At 40.4% G+C, this 23800-nt stretch overlaps 1 protein-coding gene across 1 annotated transcript in view; it reads left to right on the plus strand.

Annotated features, from left to right (window-relative positions):
• The window catches only part of LOC121387966 (short transient receptor potential channel 3-like), an 84248-nt gene that overhangs the window by 32174 nt on the left and 28274 nt on the right, over window positions 1-23800 (plus strand). The window contains exons 6-10 of the mRNA XM_041519149.1: window positions 1499-1638; window positions 18166-18250; window positions 19355-19506; window positions 21420-21568; window positions 22588-22786. Of these exons, the coding sequence (XP_041375083.1) occupies window positions 1499-1638; window positions 18166-18250; window positions 19355-19506; window positions 21420-21568; window positions 22588-22786 (725 nt within the window). The remainder of the gene's footprint in view (window positions 1-1498; window positions 1639-18165; window positions 18251-19354; window positions 19507-21419; window positions 21569-22587; window positions 22787-23800) is intronic.

Genomic DNA, 23800 nt, shown 5'->3' on the forward strand with positions numbered 1-23800 from the left:
TCAAACTGGACTTTGTCTTCAAATGATTTCGTACGTACGAAAACATTTTTATTAGGAAATAAAATGAAATTTAACCTAGAACGACCAGAAACACGTTTAATATACAGCCACTAATATTTTATGCAGAAAAATATATTTGATATGTAATTGCAATCGTTAAAAAGTATCTGTTAGTCGACAACACCTTAAACATTGCAGCAAACTCGGGAATGTCCCTTTAATAGACGATTATTTCATTGCGACTGGCTGCAAGAGTTTTGTAGACGTACGCATCCAGTCTACCGGCCTCGGTGGCGTCGTGGTTAGCCATCGGTCTACAGGGTGGTAGGTACTGGGTTCGGATCCCAGTCGAGGCATGGGATTTTTAATTCAGATACCGACTCCAAACCCTGAGTGAGTGCTCCGCAAAGGCTCAGTTGGTAGGTGAAAACCACTTACACCGACCAGTGATCCATAACTGGTTCAACAAAGGCCATGGTTTGTGCTATCCTGCCTATGGGAAGTGCAAATAAAAGATCCCTTGCTGCCTGTCGTAAAAAGAGTAGCCTATGTGGCGACAACGGGTTTCCTCTAAAAAACAATGTCAGAATGACCATATGTTTGACGTCCAATAGCCGATGATAAGATCAAAAATGAATGTGCTCTAGTGGCGTCGTTAAATAAAAGAAACTTTACTTTGCATCCAGTCTAGAGTCCGTCCTAATGTCATATAGAAATGTTTTTTTGTAAATAATTTTGGTTTGGTTTGACGTAAGAAGAAAAGTAAAAGTGTTTTGGAAAAAACACAAAAAATCCTGCAATTTGTTTTGTGCAATTAAAACAAAATATTCGGTTCAGAAATAAATAATTTTGCAATACAAACCACAGTTAGAAAACGACGCTTACATTGTTATGACCTTCATTTTGATTTATGGACTGGTTTAGTCTTTCTATATGAGATAACTCTTGATTATTTCCTTGTTGATCTCTCTGTAGTGAAATTAATCAGAGTTATCTCGTATCAAGACTACCAGTCCATAAAACCAAAACGGCGACCATAACGTTGCAAGTGTCGTTTTTATTACTATGGTACGTATTACAGTTTTATTAATTTCTGAACCGAATGGGCTTTTTTTTCTGTTGCATAGAAAAATGGTAGTTTTTTATTTCCAAAACAGTTTTACTTTTCTCCTTATGTTTAACCAAACTGAAATTATTTACAAAGAAATATTTCTATAGGAGGATGGGACAGACTATAGACGCACTCATTGAAACTATAGGGGCGTAGGCTAGCTGAAGCAAATGGTCCGCATTCAGAAGTAAAACATACCGGTTTATGTATATGTATGTGTATGTGTGTGTGTCTGTCTGTGCGTCTGTCTGTGCGTGTATGTGTGTGTGTGTGTGTGTGGTGTGTGTGTGGGGGGGGGGGAGTGAATGTGTATTGTATTGTGTTGTGTGTATGTATGTATTGTCTATATACGTCTAGTTATTGTTTTTAACTGGTGGATTATTTCAGGTTTTCTCTGTCAGGAGTGCAGTGAGATCTTCAAGTCGGGGGTGTCCGAGCACGTGATCGACATGTACAACCTGGTCGATTTCCTCCTTTTGTCCATCTACACTGCGGCCTTCACCCTGTCCTACTTTTGCATGATCAAGGTATGACAAAGGAAAGGAATGTTGTTTAACTCTGGGTGACTGCCGGTACCGGCATGCTAATACAATACTTACCAGCCTTATGTCCGATGGCTTAACCACAACACCACCGAGGCCGGTAATCACACATACACACACACACATACACACACATACACACACATACACACACACACACACACAGACATACACACACACAGACAGACAGAGAGAGACACACACACACACACAGACACGCATAGACATACACACACAGACACACAGAGGCATACACACACACAAACACAGACACACAGACACACACACAAACACGCACACACAGGCACACCCAGACGCACACACAAGGACACACACACACACACACACCGACACACACATAAACACAGACACACAGACGCACACGCATACACACACAGAGAGAGAGACACACACACACACGGACATACACATATACACAGATACACACACAGATACACACACACACACACACACACACACACACACACAGACGCACAGACACACACATATACACACACACAGAAAGAGACACACAGAGACACACACACAGACCCCCACACACATAGACATAGACACACACACACACACACAGAGAGACACACACAGACACACACACACACATACACACAGACACACACACATCAATACATACATGCATGATACATACATACATCAATACATACATACATGATACATACATACATACATACATGATACCTACATACATACATCAATACATTTGCGGGCGAATCGGTGCCACAGGTTCGAGTCCCAGCAACGGCATGGGACAATTTTTGAGGCCAGAAAGGATTTAATTATCCCCTGCGCCAGTGCGTTAATATCTATGTATGTAATAGTCAACCTCGACATACATACAATAAATAGATATTCATACATCAATACATACATCAATACATACATATATATGTGTGTGTGTATGTGTGTGTGTATGTATGTATGTATGTATGTATATGTATGTATGTGTGTATGTATGTATGTATGTATGTATGTATGTATGTATGTATGTATGTATGTATGTATGTATGTATATATATATATATATATATATATATATATATATATATATATATATATAGTGTTTTCCCTAGCTTAAACAAGCCCTGAGATTAAACAAGCCTTTTTCAATAATTAATTCTAAAATTGCTTTTATAAAATTTAAAAAAAAAAGGTATTACTAGTATTAATTAATAAAATATGCCTTTTATATCTTTTGCCATTCATTTATTAAAGGAAACATTAATTTTTATTTCAATTAATTTTTGTCTATTTTAAATGAAATACAAGTGCCCCGAAAATGGTGAAAATGCCCCAAAATTGTTTGTTCTACCATGCCTTGCCAAATTTCTTGGGAAATCACTATATATATATATTGTAGCGGGGTTCGCTCCAATTGCACGGTGCCAATTAGTGGTAGCGTGAGGCGCCGCACAATTGCCTTTCGCCCCGTCACCAAACAGTAGTAGTAAAACGTGTCCGAGCTGGAAACGTTCCCTCCAGGGTCTTAGAAAGGTTAAGGTTCGCTTATTTTATTCCCCAGAACCTTCTAGCTATTAAAGCTATCCCGTAAAACTGTAACACAAGTACAATACAACAAACCAGTTAAATTTAAAGAAAACAACTCTTTTATGTCAGAAAGCAGAATATTGTGTAGTTCACAGTAATCAACGATCGAACGCGAATCGCGAAAATGTCTTTAACAGTCTTTGACACAACGGTCTTGTTAAATCTGCGTTCCAACAATGTGCACGAGAATATGCACCACACACTAAAACTCGAACCGGAAAATTACACTGGTAGCGTGTAAACAACATCACCATAACTTGGATCTTGAACACTCACTGGTCACGTGTGTATTCAACTGTACAATTGGGTCGGGGCTGTCAGTCGGTAAGGCGGATCTAGAGATACTGTCGGTCCACACGAGGCTTGTGTAGTAGATAATCACCGCAGAGCTGAAGAGAGAGTAGACTACGCCTAGTAGGCGCCCTGTGGTCAAGTCGTTGTCTCTTGGATCCGCTAAAGTGGATATCCAATCCGTTGGTCCCTTGCGGAAGTAAAGCACCTATAAATTTCATCTGTCTAGGGGCAGTCAGCAATGAACAGAATGGAGACGGCCTTCCAATCCTCAATCCGAATCAAGTGTACGTCAAGAGGTCGTCAGTGGCTTCCCAGATAACCCTGCGACTTACTGGTGCGACACCGCGCCTTACCCCTGCGCCTATCGTGGGCCACTCCCTAGCACCTCTTAATCCGTGTCGGTCGATACAGTTAACGTATGGAAGGCAGAACCTCGGGGAATAAAACACTTCAGGAAGTTAGTGATATAGCAGCACAGCATCAATTCTATATATCATGTGCAACCCTGATCCGAAATAAGATGAATGGACGTCAGTGGCGTTTCAAAGAACCCTGCGACTTACTGGTGCGACGCCGCGCCTTACCCCTGCCCCTATCTTCGGCCACTCCTTTGCTCCACTTCGTCTATATATTCCAAAACTCAGTATTTACAACTTCCACAATTCTCTCCTAATGCAGTGCGCACTAATTGTACGTAATCTTTTTCTACCGCGTTTCCTAACGCAATACGTTCTGTCCCGCGTTTCAAATGCAGTGCGTTCTCTGCTAACACAGTGTGCGCTATCTGGACGAAATCTAGGTCGGCTGCGTTTCCTAACGCACTGCGTTCTCTCCTTGCTCAATGTAGATCACTGCGTCTCTTAACGCAATGCGTTCCCAATAAACGCACGGTACTGCGTTCTCTACATGCTTTGGGCGCAATGTAGGTCACTGCGTTTCCTAGCGCAATGCGTTCCCAATAATCGCAAGGTACTGCGTTCTCTACATGCACTGGACGCAATGTAGGTCACTGCGTTTCCTAACGCAACGTGCACTCAGTAAAACACACGGTACTGCGTTCTCTACATGCACTGGACGCAATGGAGGTCACTGCGTTTCCTAACGCAAAGTGCACTCTTCGTCCTATGCTTCCCACGAAGAAATCCTGGTTTCCAATCTGCTGTTGCTGTCTTCTGTCTTTGGGGTCTGCTGGAAGCGCAAACCCCCAGGCAATTTCGTGTCCCGCCTTTTATACCCTAAGAGCCGGAAGGATTACGTCATATAACATGACGTCAACGAACATTACGTCATTTCTTTCCGAGTTTCTCCGAAGACACGTCGGCAGGCGACGTCAAAATACCAAACCCAAAAACGGTTTAATTCACAATTAAAATCCTACCTTGAATATAATTCTAGAATAACCTCTGATTAATAATAAATATTTCTTAATTTAAATCCTACATTTCAACGTGGAGATACTGTTCTCTTTGAATTTATACATACAAAAATAGTTAATTCTTCGCATCACTAATGCCAACAACGTGTAAACAAACATGTATAGTCTACGACAAATAAATTAGCCTATTTTGTTTATAATCTTTAAACTGTTTCTAAAAATGCGAAGAACATAAAAAATTACTTAATAATACTAATAAAATATTAAGATAAATAACAAATATGATTATTTATGTATAAAACATTATTAATCACTTATTATTAGTTTATTAAAGAGAACAGTACTCACTTAGAAAATTCCATCGTGCCCCGAATTCAATTCAAATCACCATTATAGTCCATCATCAGAACACAGCAGCTTTTAACCATAATAAACAACTCACACACACTCCGTTAAGTATAGAAAAACGCCAAAACCACTATTTTGAGGCCTTGGACCGCAAAAAAAATAAAAAATATATATATATATATATATATATGTACATACAAATATATATGCATACACTTTACAGTTGACCAGTAAAAGTTTCTTACACACCCATTGGTAAAAACACCATGCGCTATTTATGATAACACATACCCTGTTTACATTAGTACGTTTTTTTTTTTTAATATCAAGACATACGATTGGCTGTTCCTAGGTCATGACCAGGTCACCAATGCCATATATCCAATGAAAAACAACACGATGGATATCGATTACACTGTGACCTGTGACGTATAGTGAACCTGACAACCATGTGTCTGTGACGAGTAAGTCAGCTACAAGTGCAAAGGGTTGTAAATATCTTTCAGTCGAAAAGTATGTTAAATTTCGCTTAAAACCTTGTTTTTGAGGATATGTAAGAAATAGAATAATGCATTCGTGTCCGTTATATATCATTAAATTTTATCTCACTTGACTTGACTTTAATCTTTTAACATGCTCCTATACCACAGAGGTTTCAAGCATGTCTATCCCGGGGCCCGTCTCTGGAGGCCAGGTGCCGGCTCAGGGACAGAAAATCTACGGGATAATTTTGAGTTTTAAACAAAAATATAATGGGGGAATGTAAATATTTCGTTTGCGCAATTCGAAATTAATAATAATATAAAAATCCAAATAAAAATAAATTAATAACATATTTGGCGCTCAATTTAAGTGCGGGCAGCCAAAAAGAAAATAAACATACAATTTATATTTAACGTTAGCCCTTGGGGAGGTAAAGAGGTTAAGGTAGGAGGTTAAGCCAAGGCCACAGGAAGGTATTTAGTGGTTGGGAGAAAGGGAGGGACACCAGGCCTATTGGGAACCACGGTGCCACCCGTCAGGAGCGGGTAAATGGAACAGGGCAACCCCCCCCCCCCCCCGGACATACGCTGACAGTCCCCACGGCCAACACCGCCTACGCTTAAGCGCCTAACCTACTTTTTTCCGGTGGGATGCCCCACCCCATCCCACCCTAACAGACCCCCCCCCATTTATCTCACAACTTGTTTGAAAACGTATCAAACTAGCTTTCGCGATTGTGAGATAATTGGTATCAAATTGTCTATTCTCTATATCACAACCATTTTCAGTTTTCTAGCCGTGGTGGATGGATACTCCTGTTCTCCGATACCAGATCCCCATCTCACATACATTTGTCTTGGCTACAATTAAACAAAAGAAAGTTTAAAAAAAAATAAAAAAAATAACGTTTTGCAAACGACTGTCAGCACAAAAATCCCCCAAAGACTGGTTCATTGAAATCCAAAACGGGCTAAATAGAGTTGCGGACACCTAACACCAGCTCATTTTAAACTATGGCTCTAGCAACCCGATGGATCAGCTCGGGCTCTACTTCTACCGATTAGTTAATTAGCAAAGGACTTGCTCGAGCTTCTTTGCGTACCCAGCCACTGACATACATACAGACAATTTATTTAGTATAAAGGTCACAGGCCCATACTACAGTCAAAAACTGTCATACATTTTTTTACGCGTTTGCATAGCTAACATTTGCACAATATACTATAGAAATATATTTAAATATTGATATACCAATGGGCCAGTGGTAGAGCGCTATATTATATGAGATTGAGATTTCTTGGTACATGTATATTAATTTTATTTTTTATTCCGATCCTGGCCTATCTCTAGCACCGATGCAAATAATAATGAGAGAGAGAGAGAGAGAGAGAGAGAGAGAGAGAGAGAGAGAGAGAGAGAGAGAGAGAGAGAGAGAGAGAGAGAGAGAGAGAGAGAGAGAGAGAGGGGGGGGGGGGGAGAGAGTAAAATATCAATATTAAATAACGATGTTAACGGCCATTGAATTATTACGTTATAATCGATTATTGCGTGTACGCTAGTAACATACATTTAGAAACGTTAGCTTAGCTAGGTAGCCTATTCATTCTTATTGACGCGTGCTTAGTATCGATAGTATCGAACGCTTAGAAACGCAACTTGTGACTGTTGTTTTCTAATTGTAGAACATTTTTCCTTTTTTTTTTTCCTTCTCTTTTGTCTGGATTTATATCTTTATTTATAAGGAAGGCACGAATTACGAAACATAAATGTTAATTTACATTTCAAACTGAATTTTATCATTAATTGATATACCGGCATCGGTGGCGTCGTGGTTAGGCCATCGGTCTATAGGCTGGTAGTTACTGGGTTCGGATCCCAGTCGAGGCATGGGATTTTTAAGCCAGATACCGACTCCAAACCCTGAGAGAGTGCTCCGCAAAGCTCAATTGGTAGGTGTAAACCACTTGCACCGACCAGTGATCCATAACTGGTTCAACAAAGGCCATGGTATGTGCTATCCTGCCTGTGGGAAGCGCAAATAAAAGATCCCTTGCTGCTAATCGGAAAGAGTAGCCCATGTAGTGGCGACAGCGGGTTTCCTCTCAAAATCTGTGTGGTCCTTAACCATATGTCTGAATGCCATATAACCGTAAATAAAATGTGTTGAGTGCGTTGTTAAATAAAACATTTCTTTCTTTCTTTCTTTATATTATTTTTAGTTTTTTGCAAGAAAGTGCTTTGTTGTCAAACAGAAATAGGGGCAGGACAGTGTTAAAGCGCACGCCCGATGCGCGGTTGATCTAGGATCGATCACCCATCGGTGAGCCCATTGGGCTCTTTCTTGTTCCAGCCAGTGCACCACGGCTGGTATATCAAAGGCCGTGGTATGTGCTATCCTGCCTGTGGGATGGTGCATATAAAATATTCCTTGCTACTGATGGAAACAATGTTGCTGCTTTCCTCGCTATGACTGTGTCAAAATTACCATATGTTTGTCATCCACTAGCCGATGATTAATAAATCAATGTGATCTAGTGGTGTCGTTGAACAAAACAAATTTTAACAAAGTTTTTCAACCAAAAACGTTATTCAGGATTGAATATATCATCTTCAAAATGCTTACATGTTGAGTACCATTCCAACGCCCTGCCCCCACCCCCTCCCGTCCCCTCCACAACACAATATTTACAACCTCTTGTATTCTTCTTCTTAGGGACGAGACATAGCCCACTGGTAAAGTGCTTGCTTGATGCGCGGTTGGTTTGGGATCGATTCCCCGTCAGTGGGCCCATTGGGCTATTTCTCGCTCCAGCCAGTGCACCACGACTGGTACATCAAAGGCCGTGGTATGTGCTATCCTGTTTATAGGATGTTGCATATAAAAGATCCCTTGATGCTAATAGAAAAGAGTAGCCCATGAAGTGGCGACAGCGGGTTTCCTCCCTCAATATCTGTGTGGTCCTTAACCATATGTCCGACGCCATATAACCGTAAATAAAATGTGTTGGGTGCGTCGTTAAATAAAACATTTCTTTCCTTCCTTCTTCTTCTTCTTATTTTATTTATTTTTAAAATTTTTTTGCATTTGTGATCAAATTTTGTTTAGAATGAATTACCTCCCTTCCCTCGTTTGCTGATTTCTTGAATGATGCTGGCCTCGGTGGTGCGTGGTTAAGCCATTGGATTGTAGGCTGTTAGGTACAGAGTTCGCAGCCCAGTACCGGCTCCAACCCAGAGCGAGTTCTTAAGGGCTCAATGGGTAGGTGTAAGGACACCATAACAACTTCTCCCTCACTAACCTCTAACCAACTAGCAACTGACCCACTGTCATGGACAGACAGCGTTAGATAGCTGAAGTGTGTGCCCAGGACAGCGTGCTTGAAACTTCATTGGATATAAGTACGAAAATAAGTTGAAATAAATGAATGAAAGGTGCTATTATTAATAGCATTAATAAATCGATAGTGTAGAATTCGCACAATTATATTATTGATCCGATCTTGCAAATAGAAAATTTATTATTTGTGTCAGAGACAAGAGTTCCGAGGCCGCAGGATTCTCATTAAACACGTTTCCTCTATCCCTACCCTGTTTGTAATGGGATAGGGATCAAAAGTGTCAGTTTTGACAACGTAAATATCTAAAATAAACACAATTTGCTGAAGCTGATATAACACACACTATTAGTTTCAGCTCATTCGTGACATAGTACTTAACAAGTTGCGGGATCGAACAAATCATTCGGTAGAGCGCAGTATTTAAATAACCCACCGGCCTCCGTGGCGTCGTGGTTAGGCCATCGGTCTACAGGCTGGTAGGTTCTGGGTTCGGATCCCAGTCGAGGCATGGAATTTTTAATCCAGATACCGACTCCAAACCCTGAGTGAGTGCTCCGCAAGTCTCAATGGGTAGGTGTAAACCACTTGCACCGACCAGTGATTCATAATTGATTCAACAAAGGCCATGGTTTGTGCTATCCTGCCTGTGGGAAGCGCAAATAAAAGATCCCTTGCTGCTAATCGGAAAGAGTAGCCCATGTAGTGGCGACGGCGGGTTTCCTCTCAAAATCTGTATGGTCCTTAACCATATGTCTGACGCCATATAACATAAATAAAATGTGTTGAGTGCGTCGTTAAATAAAACATTTCTTTCATTAAATAACTCATTGGTTTGAACTTACTTGTTATATGTAGTACTAACTGATAATAACTGTGCAAGTGGTATGGTCCACATGTATAACAGCAACACAATGTGGTGGTCAGGCATAGGCAAATAGTTAATTGAAACATTTCGTGGTCGATATAATAATATGTAGATTTTTTGTTTTACCCTGTACTTGTCAGTTGAGAGCATTCCCTACAGTTAGTAATGATATGACCTTCTCGATAGTGTTGTATTTTTCACAGAATATATTCTGACGTAGAAATCGTATTGAACTGGATGGAGTAATTAATGGTGGTGTGTAACCTTAAGCGATGTTCTCATTATAGTCGCTGTGACGGTACATGCTCTTAAATTTGTTTCGCCTGTGGCGATTTTAATTGTGTTAGAGGGCCGTGTGCAGTTTCATTGCCCGTAGCCCAGGTGGGCAACTTGTTACGTAATACTTCGCGCGATCGGGCATTCCAATATGCACTTAGTCCAGCTGTGGAGGCCATGTGGTGATTAGTTACGTAATACCTCTGCGAGTGCGATTTCGACGACCGTGATTTGGCGACGATGGCGTCAGTAAGTCTGACGATCAGAGAGAAATATACTGACTCTAGTAGAGTTGGAATATGAGATGATACGTGAGGTACCGCCTTGTACCCCCAGGCAAAATCCTGAATTATAATAAATAGCTAGTGTTTTAGAGATATCGAGGAGAACGAATTAGGAAGGCTCCAGGGGATCACGGACGTCGTCCACTGAACGAAATATATTAGTTCAGACGGGACTTGGTAATTATATATTTTCTGCTTTGTGTATAACCTTGATGTGATTGATGTGACTTTAAATATTTTAATACTGTATTATACCAATATTCTTTAGACAGTGTCTTCGGTCATCTGACGAAGTAAATCGTAGACTTTTTGTTCTAACATTATATGAGTATTTGGTAATATAAAGCTTAGCCAGTCATCCTAGACGACCTAGGTACACTGTAGGTTATTGTCTTTATTGTGATCGGTACCAGTATTAATTCTGTGTTACAAGGTTACTGAATGAGTAGTTAGGGGTAATTAAAAATTAACCCGTTAGGAATAGAGCTGTAATTCCTTTATTAATTAAGTTCCCCTGGAAGCGTTCCTAAATTATTACACGTTACTGAACGAGTAGTAAGGGTTAATTAAAAATTAACCAGTTAGGAATGGTGTTGTAATTCCTTTATTAATTAACTTCTCCTGGAAGCGTTTCTCAAATATCACACGTGTGGGTGTGGTGTAACGGTGAAGTGATTCGCATATTGTGTAACTAGACACCTAGAGATTAACTAATTAAGTGATCAGTTCTGGGTTGTTATTATTGCTGTTATTAATTATCTACTACGGCTGTACATTTGTCAGCGTAGATTAATACAGATTCCAAAGTGTATTGTGTTTTTGTTGTGTTTCTAGTGAGCTAAACGTGCTATAATAATATATCCTTTATATAAGATCGTATCTCTGATCATACCTAGAGACGAGCCATACTAGGGTTTAACAGCCTGTTACAGAGAGATCTAATAGATATACAGTTAGGAGAGATATTTTGATAAACGTGTTTTATTCAATTACGGGAATTATAGAATCCCCGTGACAGGAGTAGAAAATTGGGGGCTCGTCCGTGATCTGAAACGGGACATGCATATTTAAAAAAGTATTGTTTGTAAATGGGGGCTTTATAAATTATTTTTACAAATAACCAGAAGTAGCACGTTGTTCACTAGAAAATTAATTAATATTAAGTGCGTCATATCTAAACATGGATAAGAATTTGCTGGATAGGCCTACGCTCAGTGTAGTGGAGATTAAGCGAGCACGTAAGGCCGAGTTAGTTAAAATCGCGGGTGTGCGAGAAATTGATTTAACATCAGCTAAAACCTTAGGTGATATAAAGACAATTATTATCCAGGAAGTTTTTGGTGATAGGCCTATTATGGAAGACAGTGAGATTGTTCCAGAGATAGAGATAAATGAGTTAAGTGTGGAACAACAATTAGCTTTTAAAAAGCTTTAGTACGAAAGAGAAGAACGTGCATTAGATAGAGAGAGAGAGAGAGAGAGAAAGAGAAGATAGGGATAGAGAGAGAGAGAGAGAGAAAGAGAAGAGAGAGATAGAGAAGATAGACATAGAGATAGAGAGAAAGAAGATAGAGATAGAGAAGATAGAGATAGGGATAGAGAAAGAGAGAGAGAGAGAAGAGAGGGATAGAGAAAGGGAGAGAGAGAGAGAGAAGAGAGGGATAGAGAGAGAGAGAGAGAGAAAGAGAAGATAGGGATAGAGAGAAAGAAGAAAGGAATAGAGAATTCCAGTTAGAAAAATTAAAAGTGGAACATGAGTTAAAGTTGAATACTGAAGAAGTTAGACGTGAGGCAGGAAATGGTTTTAACATGTCGGAGGCTTATAGATCTGTGCCTGTATTTGACGATCAGGAGGTAGACATGTTCTTCCAACTTTTTGAACGGGCCGCTAAGCAGCTAAATTGGCCGGAGTCTAAGTGGACATTGTTAGCCGTGTCTAAGTTTAAGGGGAAGGCTAGTATAGCTTATAATTCAATGAGTGATGAGCGAGCAAGTCCGTACGACTTAGTTAAGGCTGCAGTGTTGAGGGCTTATGAATTACGACCTGAGGATTATCGTTTACGGTATAGGGAGTTGAGAAAAACGCAGGGTCAGTCTTATAGTGAGTTTGTGGCTAAGAAGGCAGGGATGTTTGATAAATGGGTTGTTTCTCATCAGGTAGAGTCATATACCGAGTTACGGGAGTTGTTGATCTTACAGGACATTAAAAATGGATTACCAGTTAGCTTACGTATTCATTTAGAGGATCGTGATGTCAAAAAGATAGAGGAGGCAGGCATAGTGGCAGATGATTACGTGTTAATACACAAAGCTCAGGCAGTACCGGGTAGCTCTTTACAACAGGGTGATAAGAAGAAATTTCAGCCAGGTTTTTCCCGGGAAAGTAACTATCGGGGAGAGTCATCTAGTTGGTCAGCTAGTCAGGCAAGGAATGCACCTGGTGGGCAAAGTAAGGATAGGCCTGCATTATCAGCCAATGCACGAACTTTTCGTCCACATTGCAGTTACTGTAAAAAGGATAACCATCTTATCGGATACTGTTTTAAAAGGAAACGCGATAATGCGCAAGTGGTCGGTTTAGTGAGGTCAGCTCCGTTAGCGAGTGAGTTAATGGTTAGTCCCATGGCAGAGAAAGTAAACCCGTATGTGTCCACTGGTATGGTTTGTGATGTGAAACAAGAATTGAGTCCTAAGGCTATAACAATCTATAGAGATACCGGGTGTAGTCAGAGTTTGATCACGCAAGAGAGTTTAGCTGGTATTGAAACTTCAGACATAGGACGTAGTTCGGCCTTAACCTCGGTTACGGGAGAAAATATGGTTGTCAGGTTACATAAGGTTTTCTTGTGTTCGAAGTTTGTGACGGGACCAGCCATTATGGGTGTTGTAAAGGACTTGCCTGTTGAAAACATAGGAGTTTTGTTGGGTAATGATTTGACTAGTCAGTGTTGTCAGCCGAAATGTGACCAGTTGTTAATCAAAGACAGCACGTTACCAATAGAAGAGTGTGAGGTTGATGAGATTAAATATCCTGCGTGTGTAATGACTAGGGATATGACCAGTAGGTTATCACGGGACCCAGAGGATATTTGTGATTTGTCTGATACGTGTGTGAGCCATGAAATTGGAGTGGAAGAGGTTATCAGTAAAATGGTAGATAAGTCAACTGAGGAATTAAATGTGGTGGAACCTGTTGATCTCCCGCAGAGGGGAATTGAACCAGTTGTGTTTCATGGAGGGGATTTACCTTGTAATAGACAAGAGTTAATTCTAGAGCAGGGGGCTGATCCAAAATTGTTGGCAGCTCGCACTACCTTGTTAACTGTGGACAAGTGAGTATTAATGAATAAGAGAGTTAGCGATAGGAAGGCTAGGAAGCAACCGAGCCATGCTCAGAGCAAAATAAAATCAGTGTTTGATAGGAAGACTAAGAGTCGGGAATTTAAACCAGGGGATAAGGTGCTGCTGTACCTTCCCATTAAACGGGGTTCTGTGCAGAACAGGTATTTCGGGCCCTATGTTGTGCACAAACGGGTTAATGAGACAGGGCATGTGATAAACACTCCTGATAGGGTTAGGAAAAGTAGGTATTGTCACATCAATTTGCTAAAAGGTTATTTTGATAGACTGCCGATAGTTCCAGAGAGACCGGTCCAAATTGAGAGTCACTCAATTTCCTGTGATGACGTCAAGACTGCAGAGGTCAAGTTGGCCAACGGCCAGATTCTAGCAGACTTGAACCCCCAGCGAGCAAAGTTGACTACGTTGAAACAAGACAATGTTTCCATTTGTCAGAACCTTCCAACGGTTACCAATACCTTAAGCCAAGATGTGCGCTTGGAACCCAACGCTACACCGCGTCGACAGCATGCCTATCGGAGAAAACCTGGAAAACGTGCGACGCTGAGAAAGAAGGAAACGAAGTTCCATTGGTCAGGTGAATGCGAGAAGTCATTCAACCGTCTCAAGCAGAGGCGCTACTCGTCTCCCGTGATGGCAGCACCAGACTACCGAATGCAGTTCAAGCTAGCTGTTGGTGCCAGTGACGTGGGTGCTGGAGCTGTGCTGTTCCAAGAAGACGAAGACGGACTGGATCATCCTAATGAAAGCCTCCAACCAGAGAGTTTTGAGGTGGAGTCTTCTTCTGCAAGAATAGCCAATTACCATTGAACATATCAAGGGCACATCCAATGTAATCGCTGATGCCCTGTCCCGAAGTTGAACGTTATGATAATGTGTTGACATTCTTGATTTCTGTTTTGTTTATATATTTTTTATTTGTATACCAGGCACTCAGAGACTCAGTGTGATTACTGGTAGTCACCTTATTATTACATGTGTTATAAATGCCCGTATGCGTCGGTTAACGCACCGTTTTGTTTTAATGTAGTATATTTCCCTATTCCTAGAGTAGAGGAAATATCCTTTTTGAGGTGGGGGTGTGTGACGGTACATGCTCTTAAATTTGTTTCGCCTGTGGCGATTTTAATTGTGTTAGAGGGCCGTGTGCAGTTTCATTGCCCGTAGCCCAGGTGGGCAACTTGTTACGTAATACTTCGCGCGATCGGGCATTCCAATATGCACTTAGTCCAGCTGTGGAGGCCATGTGGCGAGTAGTTACGTAATACCTCTGCGAGTGCGGTTTCGACGACCGTGATTTGGCGACGATGGCGTCAGTAAGTCTGACGATCAGAGAGAAATATACCGACTCTAGTAGAGTTGGAATATGAGATGATACGTGAGGTACCGCCTTGTACCCCCAGGCAAAATCCTGAATTATAATAAATAGCTAGTGTTTTAGAGATATCGAGGAGAACGAATTAGGAAGGCTCCAGGGGATCACGGACGTCGTCCACTGAACGAAATATATTAGTTCAGACGGGACTTGGTAATTATATATTTTCTGCTCTGTGTATAACCTTGATGTGATTGATGTGACTTTAAATATTTTAATACTGTATTATACCAATATTCTTTAGACAGTGTCTTCGGTCATCTGACGAAGTAAATCGTAGACTTTTTGTTCTAACATTATATGAGTATTTGGTAATATAAAGCTTAGCCAGTAATCCTAGACGACCTAGGTACACTGTAGGTTATTGTCTTTATTGTGATCGGTACCAGTATTAATTCTGTGTTACAAGGTTACTGAATGAGTAGTTAGGGGTAATTAAAAATTAACCCGTTAGGAATAGAGCTGTAATTCCTTTATTAATTAAGTTCCCCTGGAAGCGTTCCTAAATTATCACACGTTACTGAACGAGTAGTAAGGGTTAATTAAAAATTAACCAGTTAGGAATGGTGTTGTAATTCCTTTATTAATTAACTTCTCCTGGAAGCGTTTCTCAATTATCACACGTGTGGGTGTGGTGTAACGGTGAAGTGATTCGCATATTGTGTAACTAGACACCTAGAGATTAACTAATTAAGTGATCAGTTCTGGGTTGTTATTATTGCTGTTATTAATTAACTACTACGGCTGTACATTTGTCAGCGTAGATTAATACAGATTCCAAAGTGTATTGTGTTTTTGTTGTGTTTCTAGTGAGCTAAACGTGCTATAATAATATATCCTTTATATAAGATCGTATCTCTGATCATACCTAGAGACGAGCCATACTAGGGTTTAACAGCCTGTTACAGAGAGATCTAATAGATATACAGTTAGGAGAGATATTTTGATAAACGTGTTTTATTCAGTTACGGGAATTATAGAATCCCCGTGACAGGAGTAGGTCACAGATTTGTCGTGAGAAATAGGATACGTTCTAATTGTTACGACTCCGGCACGACTGGTCTTTCCTATTCAGGTGTTCTCGCAGTACGATTCGATCGCATGCGACATTTCGGTAAACCGGCCTCGGTGGCGCAGTGGTTAAGCCATCGGACTACAGGCTGGTAGGTATAGGGTTCGCAGCTCAATACCGGCTCCAACCCAGAGCGAGTTCTTAAGGGATCAGTGGGTAGGTGTAAGACCACTACACCCTCTTCTCTCTTACTAACCACTAACCAACTAACAACTAGCCCACTGTTCTGGACAGACAGCCCAAATAGCTGAGGTGTGTGTCCAGGACAGCGTTTTTGAACCTTTATTGGATTATAAGCACGAAAATAAGTTGAAATGAAATGACATTTCGATGCGACTAATCGCATAACGAGAACGCATCTTTAAGTGCATAGATCGCTTCGTGGAACTGGGCCCAGGTCAGAGGTCAGAGGTCAGAGGTCACAGATCGCCATATCTCCTAAAGACAAGACCTTTTGTGTTGCATAGATCTATTTCTAATAACTGGTCAATCTATAGCCCACCCGCACTTCTTTAGGTTATGGGGCGGTAAGTAGCCCAGTGGTAAAGCGCTCGCTCGATGCGCGGTCGGTCTGGGATCGATCTACGTCGGTGGGCCCATTGGGCTCTTTCTCGTTCCAGCCAGTACACCACGACTGGTATATCAAAGGCTGTGGTATGTATTACCCTGTCTGTGGGATGGTGCATATAAAAGACCCCTTGCTGCTAATTTGAAAAGAATAGCCCATGAAGTGGCGACAGTGGGTTTCCTCCCTCAATCTGTGTAGTCCTTCTGATGCCATATAACCGTAAATGAAATGTGTTGAGTGCGTCGTTAAATAAAACATTTCTTTCTTTCTTCCTTCTTTAGGTTAATTATCAAGTCCATAAATGTCATTGGTGTTTACTGCACTGACTTGCTACACTTAGCTATATCCGATAGCTGTATTAATAACATACCACGCCGTTTTCATACTTTATTTATAAAATAATTGTAATCCTATAGTTTGTGAAATCTCCAATAACTGTATCCCACGTCTAATTAACTAACTTTTATCAATTAGTGTTGACCTTAGTAACTGTTAATATTCATTATCACTTAAACGCACGATATCACCAATAATATTGATTTCCATTATGTAAATAAATTATATTACGGGAGACATCTAAATATAGGTATATTGAATCCAATTCATGCCTACACAGTTTCAAATATTATTCATACTAAATTACCAAGTTTAATATTGCTCGTAAAATAATGCGAATAATAAAACGTATCAAATGTAATTAGTTTTTCTTACAAAAAACAAAAAAAAAGAGAAAAAAGAAAACGAAAAAGAAAAAAACCGAAAAGAAAGAAAAACCGAAAAAACCCTCAAAACTTATCTTAAAATTCTATCGTTTCGTTTAAAAATCCTAAACTTCAACAGAGAACTAAAATAGCAAAGTGCAATGAGACAAAAGAAAACAAAAACATATTAACACTAGGTGAACAGATTAAATAAAACATAATATATCGCGAAATAATCGATTTATCGCTCACATTTCTTTTAAATGGCTTGTTCTGTTAGATGATTGGCTCAATGTAAATTAAGAGGTAACATGATCTCTTAAATACTTATATGCAGAATTAGCTGTTTTAATAGATTTATATTTCCATTGTTTTGGCAGATAATATATTACAGCGAATATTGCGAAATTAATGCCATAATTGTAATATACCAGTCGTTGAGCACTGATAATAGCTGCAGCAAACAGGCCTCTCTATGAAATGATGTTATATACTGCACACATTTAAAATATCGACCCTACTAGTAGCCTATGTATGTATTATGTATGTGATCGCAGTAATCACAATGTATGTGATATGTTGGTTTCAGTTCAACTTTGCCATAAACTATCTGCAGCACGATAACCTAAGCAACATAGAAAGAACCCGGGAACATCTGTACTGGCTGAATGCGGGTAAGTTTCAAATGATAACTACCACCTTTATCTTGGATTGAATCGATAAGTAATGTACACATGTATGTCCCTGAAGCAATTATTTGTCATAGAACTCCATCCTATTCGAGAACAAAATGACAAGATGTAAAAAAAAATGTGTTGGGTGTTTTTTTTCAAATTTATTTTGCAATTTTCACCTTGTTTCCATTCATTTGATCTATCTCTATATCTCTCTATTTATCTATCTATCTGTCTTTCCGTTCATCCATCATACATTCATCAATTCGTTTCATCCATTCATCCATCCGTCCGTCCGTCCGTCCGTCCGTCCGTCCGTCTATTCATCATTCAGCCATCTATTCGATCCATCCATAATTCCGTCCATCCAACATCAATCCATCCATTCGATTCATTCACGTTTCCATTCTTCCATTCATCATTCAGACACCCATTCGATCGATCCATCGTTCCATCCATCCATCGTCCGTCCGTCCGTTCATCCGATACATCATTTTGTCTACGAATCCATAATTTCTTAAATCCATCCTTTTTACCATCCAACAATCCATCAACCCGTGCATAGCTTTTCATAAACGTATTCTTTTACAACCCCGTCGGTGGAGCCATCGGGCTATTTCTCGTTCCAGCCAGTGCTCCACAACTGGCATAACAAAGGCCGTGGTATGTACTATCCTGTCTGTGGGATGGTGCATATAAAAGATCCCTTGCTGCTAATCGAAAAGAGTAGCCCATGAAGTGGCGACAACAGGTTTCCTCTCACAATACATGTGTGGTCCTTAACCACATGTCTGACGCCATATAATCGTAAATAAAATGTGTTGAGTGCGTCGTTAAATAAAACATTTCCTTCCTTCTTTTACAAATATGTTCGTGTTTCTCATTCATGTCTTCTGTCAAAAATGTGTTTGTGTTGTTTATTCAAATCTTCTTTCACAAATGTCTTCGTGTTTCCCACTCGTCTTTTGTCAAAAATGTATTTGTGTTTCTCATACACGTTTTCTGTCAAAAATGTGTTTCTAATTCATGTTTATTTTTCACAACACTCTTCGTGGTTCTAATACAAGTCATCTTTCACAAATATCTTCGTTTTTTACTTTTCAGACCGGTGGCATTGGAAGACCAGTGATCCTACGAACATCGCCGAGGGACTGTACGCTATAGCCAACATAATCAGCTTCTCCCGCATTTCCTACCTCCTTCCTGCAAACGAAGCTCTTGGACCACTCCAGATATCTCTCGGAAGAATGTTGAAGGTACGCAAAATGATATCCAGTGATAATGATGGTGGAGGTGGTGGTAGTTGTGATTATGTTGATGATGGTGCTGGCGATGCTGATGTTGTTGATGATGATTAAGTTGACGATGATGATGATTTTGATGATGATGATTGTTATGGTGATGGTGGAGGTGGTTGTGATTATGTTGATGATGGTGCTGGCGATGCTGTTGTTGTTGATGATGTTGATGATGATTAAGTTGACGATGATGATGATTTTGATGATTATGATGATGATGATGATGATTGTTATGGTGATGGTGGAGGGGTTGTGATTATGTTGATGGTGGTGCTGGTGCTGGTACTGCTGCTGTGATGATGATGATGATGATGATGATGATGAGTGTGATAAGTACTTTAAATAAATCTTGCAATGAGGCCAAAAGCACTTCATGTATAACATTTTATATACTAAGAAATAATGAAATTTAAATCGTTTCCTAATTCCCCACTCCCTTCTTCCACTCTGTCAGCACTTCTTGTCTTTCAGCTTCCTGTTCTGTCGAGCCTCATATCCTTGTCCATATACTCTATCATCTTTCATGAGGTCTTAGTCTGACTACTGCAGGTTTTCGTGTATTGTGAAAATGTATTACTGTATGATGGTTTAAGCTGGTGTTCTCCAAATGGCCAAAATATGAATCAAAGATGACTTTAGCGATATATGTCATTATTAAATCGCCAAAAGCTAAATAGAAAATCAAATGCACCTATTAAAGTATTTTTGTGATATTTTGACTTAGAGTATATTTTTACATGCCTCTATACCACCGAGGTTTCAGGCATGTCCATCCCGGGTCCGGTCTCTGGATAGCCAGTGATCTGACCCTGGACAGAATGATATTTGGTTTTATAGGCGTGGTCAGAATTTTATATTAGGGGGAGGGAGCACCCACACTGTGTGTGTGCCCTGTTATGGCGCAACAGACGAATATAAAAGATGCCAGGGGAAATAATTAATTGGTGGGCATGGCCGCATTGGTTTCCTCAAGGGACAATTAGACCACGACTTTACTCCTAGCATGAAGTACTGCCTAGTGTCTTGTCTATAGGCGGACTTCCACTGCTTAGAGATATATACTCTGAATACTTAACAGGCGTGTGTGCAGGAGAAGGTTTTTTTTTTTTTTTTTTTTTTTTTTTTTTGGGGGGGGGGGGGGGGTCGAACCGCCCCCTCCTTGCTGAAGCAAATGTTCTTTGTTTTCAATATATTTCCTGGAGCTAAAATTCCTGCTTATATGCCTACTTATCCTCATCAATATGACCAGTTGCTTATTTATTAACAACCAGGCGCCTAATTCACAAAGGTCCTTAGGCTCTGCTAGACAACAAAGCATCCTCTTTGCAAGTCTTTTTGCATTGCACTGCGATATCGCAAAGTTGCGAGAATTTAGTAAATTAGGTCCCTGAACTATATAATATGTTGCTACTTCATTGCCATTTTGACCGGCCTCGGTGGCGTCGTGGTTAGGCCATCGGTCTACAGGCTGGTAGGTACTGGGTTCGGATCCCAGTCGAGGCATGGGATTTTTAAGCCAGATACCGACTCCAAACCCTGAGTGAGTGCTCCGCAAGGCTCAATGGGTAGGTGTAAACCACTTGCATCGACCAGTGATCCATAACTGGTTCAACAAAGGCTATGGTTTGTGCTATCCTGCCTGTGGGAAGCGCAAATAAAAGATCCCTTGCTGCTAATCGGAAAGAGTAGCCCATGTAGTGGCGACAGCGGGTTTCCTCTCAAAATATGTGTGGTCCTTAACCATATGTCTGACGCCATATAACCGTAAATAAAATGTGTTGAGTGCGTCGTTAAATAAAGCATTTCTTTCTTTTTTATATAATGTTGCTACTTAATTACCATTGTGTATATTTAAAAATATTTCTTTGAAGGATATTCTGAAGTTCATGTCTCTCTTCTCCCTGGTAATCATGGCGTTTATGGTGGGACTACACAACCTGTTTTGGTACTACAGCGCTCGACACACCATTGAGGTAGATGAACGCAACTTCACTGTCAAGGCAGAGCAGAACTTTGGAGAGTAAGTGCATTTTAGTCTCATTGGTTTAGGCTAGCAATTGTCTTGTGAATCTCTTGATTATGATTGTTACTTATCTAGGAATTTCTCTCTTTTTTTTCTTCGAAACTAACTGGTAAGTTCGACGACATCGTCTGTCGTATACAATATAGTGAAACTAACGAATCTGATAACTTAAGGGACATTCCTGAGTTTGCTGCATTGTAAGATATTTCCGACTAATAAAATATTTCTACGATTAAACTTGCATATTGGGCGGAGTGTACGTGCCCTTTTTCTTTTTTATACATATTAATGTTTGCCATTGTTACCAAAATCTGATATAGAGTTTGTACCCGATCCATAAGTGACCCCCATGCCTCCAAAAGTCGTTCCTACGGGCCTATATCAAAAACGTAGGTGTAGGGTGAGGGGGTTGCAGGCTGATTTGTTTTCACGAGTTAAAACGAAATTACCCTAATCCCCATCCCGTACGCTTATGATCAAACTTGCCAAATATTTGACATTCAGTAACTGATCATTTTTTATTCTTTAGTAGTGTCGTAAAATAAACAAAAACTGCTTTGTGTAAAGCTTGTTATTATATCACATTTAGTGAAATATTTTAAAATATCAGCGAAATGAAAGTGTTATCAATCACTCAGTAACGATAACACATTCTAGAGTGAAAATTTCACCATTTCACTCTAAAATGTGCTATCGTCACTGTCGAAAGTGTTATCTTCATTGTAAGAAAGCCGGAACTATTTTGCTGCTGGCATTTTAAAAATAAAGGTAAATTGCCAAAAGTTATATAGTAAATAGAACATTTCATGTTTTTTGTCAAATATAATTTATATCTCATCTCGTGAAGTTTGCCATCATGTTACACTCGTCGCACAAGCGCGACTCGTGAAATATGATAGCAAACTTCACTCGATGAGATATAAATCATATTTGACAAAAAACATGAAATATCCTCTATTTATTTCCACATTAACAATATACAGTTTGATTAAATACGTGCATTCGTTTGTTCACAGCACACTGGCGACATTCCGAACTGTGTTCTGGTCGCTGTTTGGACGCGGGGAGCCGACAGTGGTAGAACTGGATCCATACCAGAACACCATCACCAGAGACATAGGATACATCATATATGGGGCGTACAACATCACCATGGTTACCGTGCTACTAAACATGCTTATTGCCATGATGACGAGGTCGTTTACAAATATTGCGGTAAGTATATTTAATCATCGACTCTTCCGTATGGTTACTTTCGGTGCCGTTTCGGTTTGTTTCTGTCCGTTTTTTAAGTGTAGGAAATTGTGCAGGGCAAGGGGTGTAGACTGTGGCAAGCAAAGTGTATAGAGGGATTCGGGTTATACTTCCCCGGAAGATCTCACTCTCTCTCTCTCTCTCTCTCTCTCTCTCTCTCTCTCTCTCTCTCTCTCTCTCTCTCTCTCTCTCGCTCTCTCTCTGTCTCTCTCTGACTGTCTCTCTCTGTCTCTCTCTGACTCTGTCTCTCTATGTCTCTGCCCCCTCTCTCTCTCTCTCTCTCTCTCTCTCTCTCTCTCTCTCTCTCTCTCTCTCTCTGTCTCTCTCTGTCTATCTCTATCTGTCTCTCTCTGACTATGTCTCTCTATGTCTCTGTCTCTGCCCCTGTCTCTCTCTCTCTCTGTCTCTCTGTCTTTCTCTCTGACTGTCTCTCTCGGTCTATCTCTCTGTGTCTCTCTCCGACTCTGTCTCTCTATGTCTCTGTCCCCCCCCCCTCTCTCTCTCTCTCTGTGACTTTCTCTATGTCTCTCTCTCTGTCTATATCTCTCTATCTCTCTCTGACTGTCTCTCTATGTCTCTGTCTCTGTTCCTGTCTCTCTCTCTCTTTCTCCCCTCTCTCTCTCTCACTCTCTCTCTGTGTCTCTCTGTCTTTCTCTCTGACTGTCTCGCTCTGTCTATCTCTCTCTGTGTCTCTCTCCGACTATGTCACTCTGTGTCTGTGCCCCTCTCTCTCTCTCTCTCTCTCTCTCTCTCTCTCTCTCTCTCTCTCTCTCTCTCTCTCTCTCTCTCTCTCTCTCTCTCTCTCTCTCTCTCTCTCTCTCTCTCTGACTGTCTTTGTCTGGCTGGCTGTCTTTCTCCGTCTGTCTGTCTGTCTGTCACTGTCTGTCTCTGCCTCTCTCTCTCTCTCTCACTCTCTCTCTCTCTCTCTCTCATCTATCATGGATGTTATTCTGACCATTTAGCAAATAATAAAGC

The sequence above is a fragment of the Gigantopelta aegis genome, chromosome 14 (assembly GCF_016097555.1).
Source record: "Gigantopelta aegis isolate Gae_Host chromosome 14, Gae_host_genome, whole genome shotgun sequence".
Lineage (NCBI taxonomy): Eukaryota > Metazoa > Mollusca > Gastropoda > Neomphalida > Peltospiridae > Gigantopelta > Gigantopelta aegis.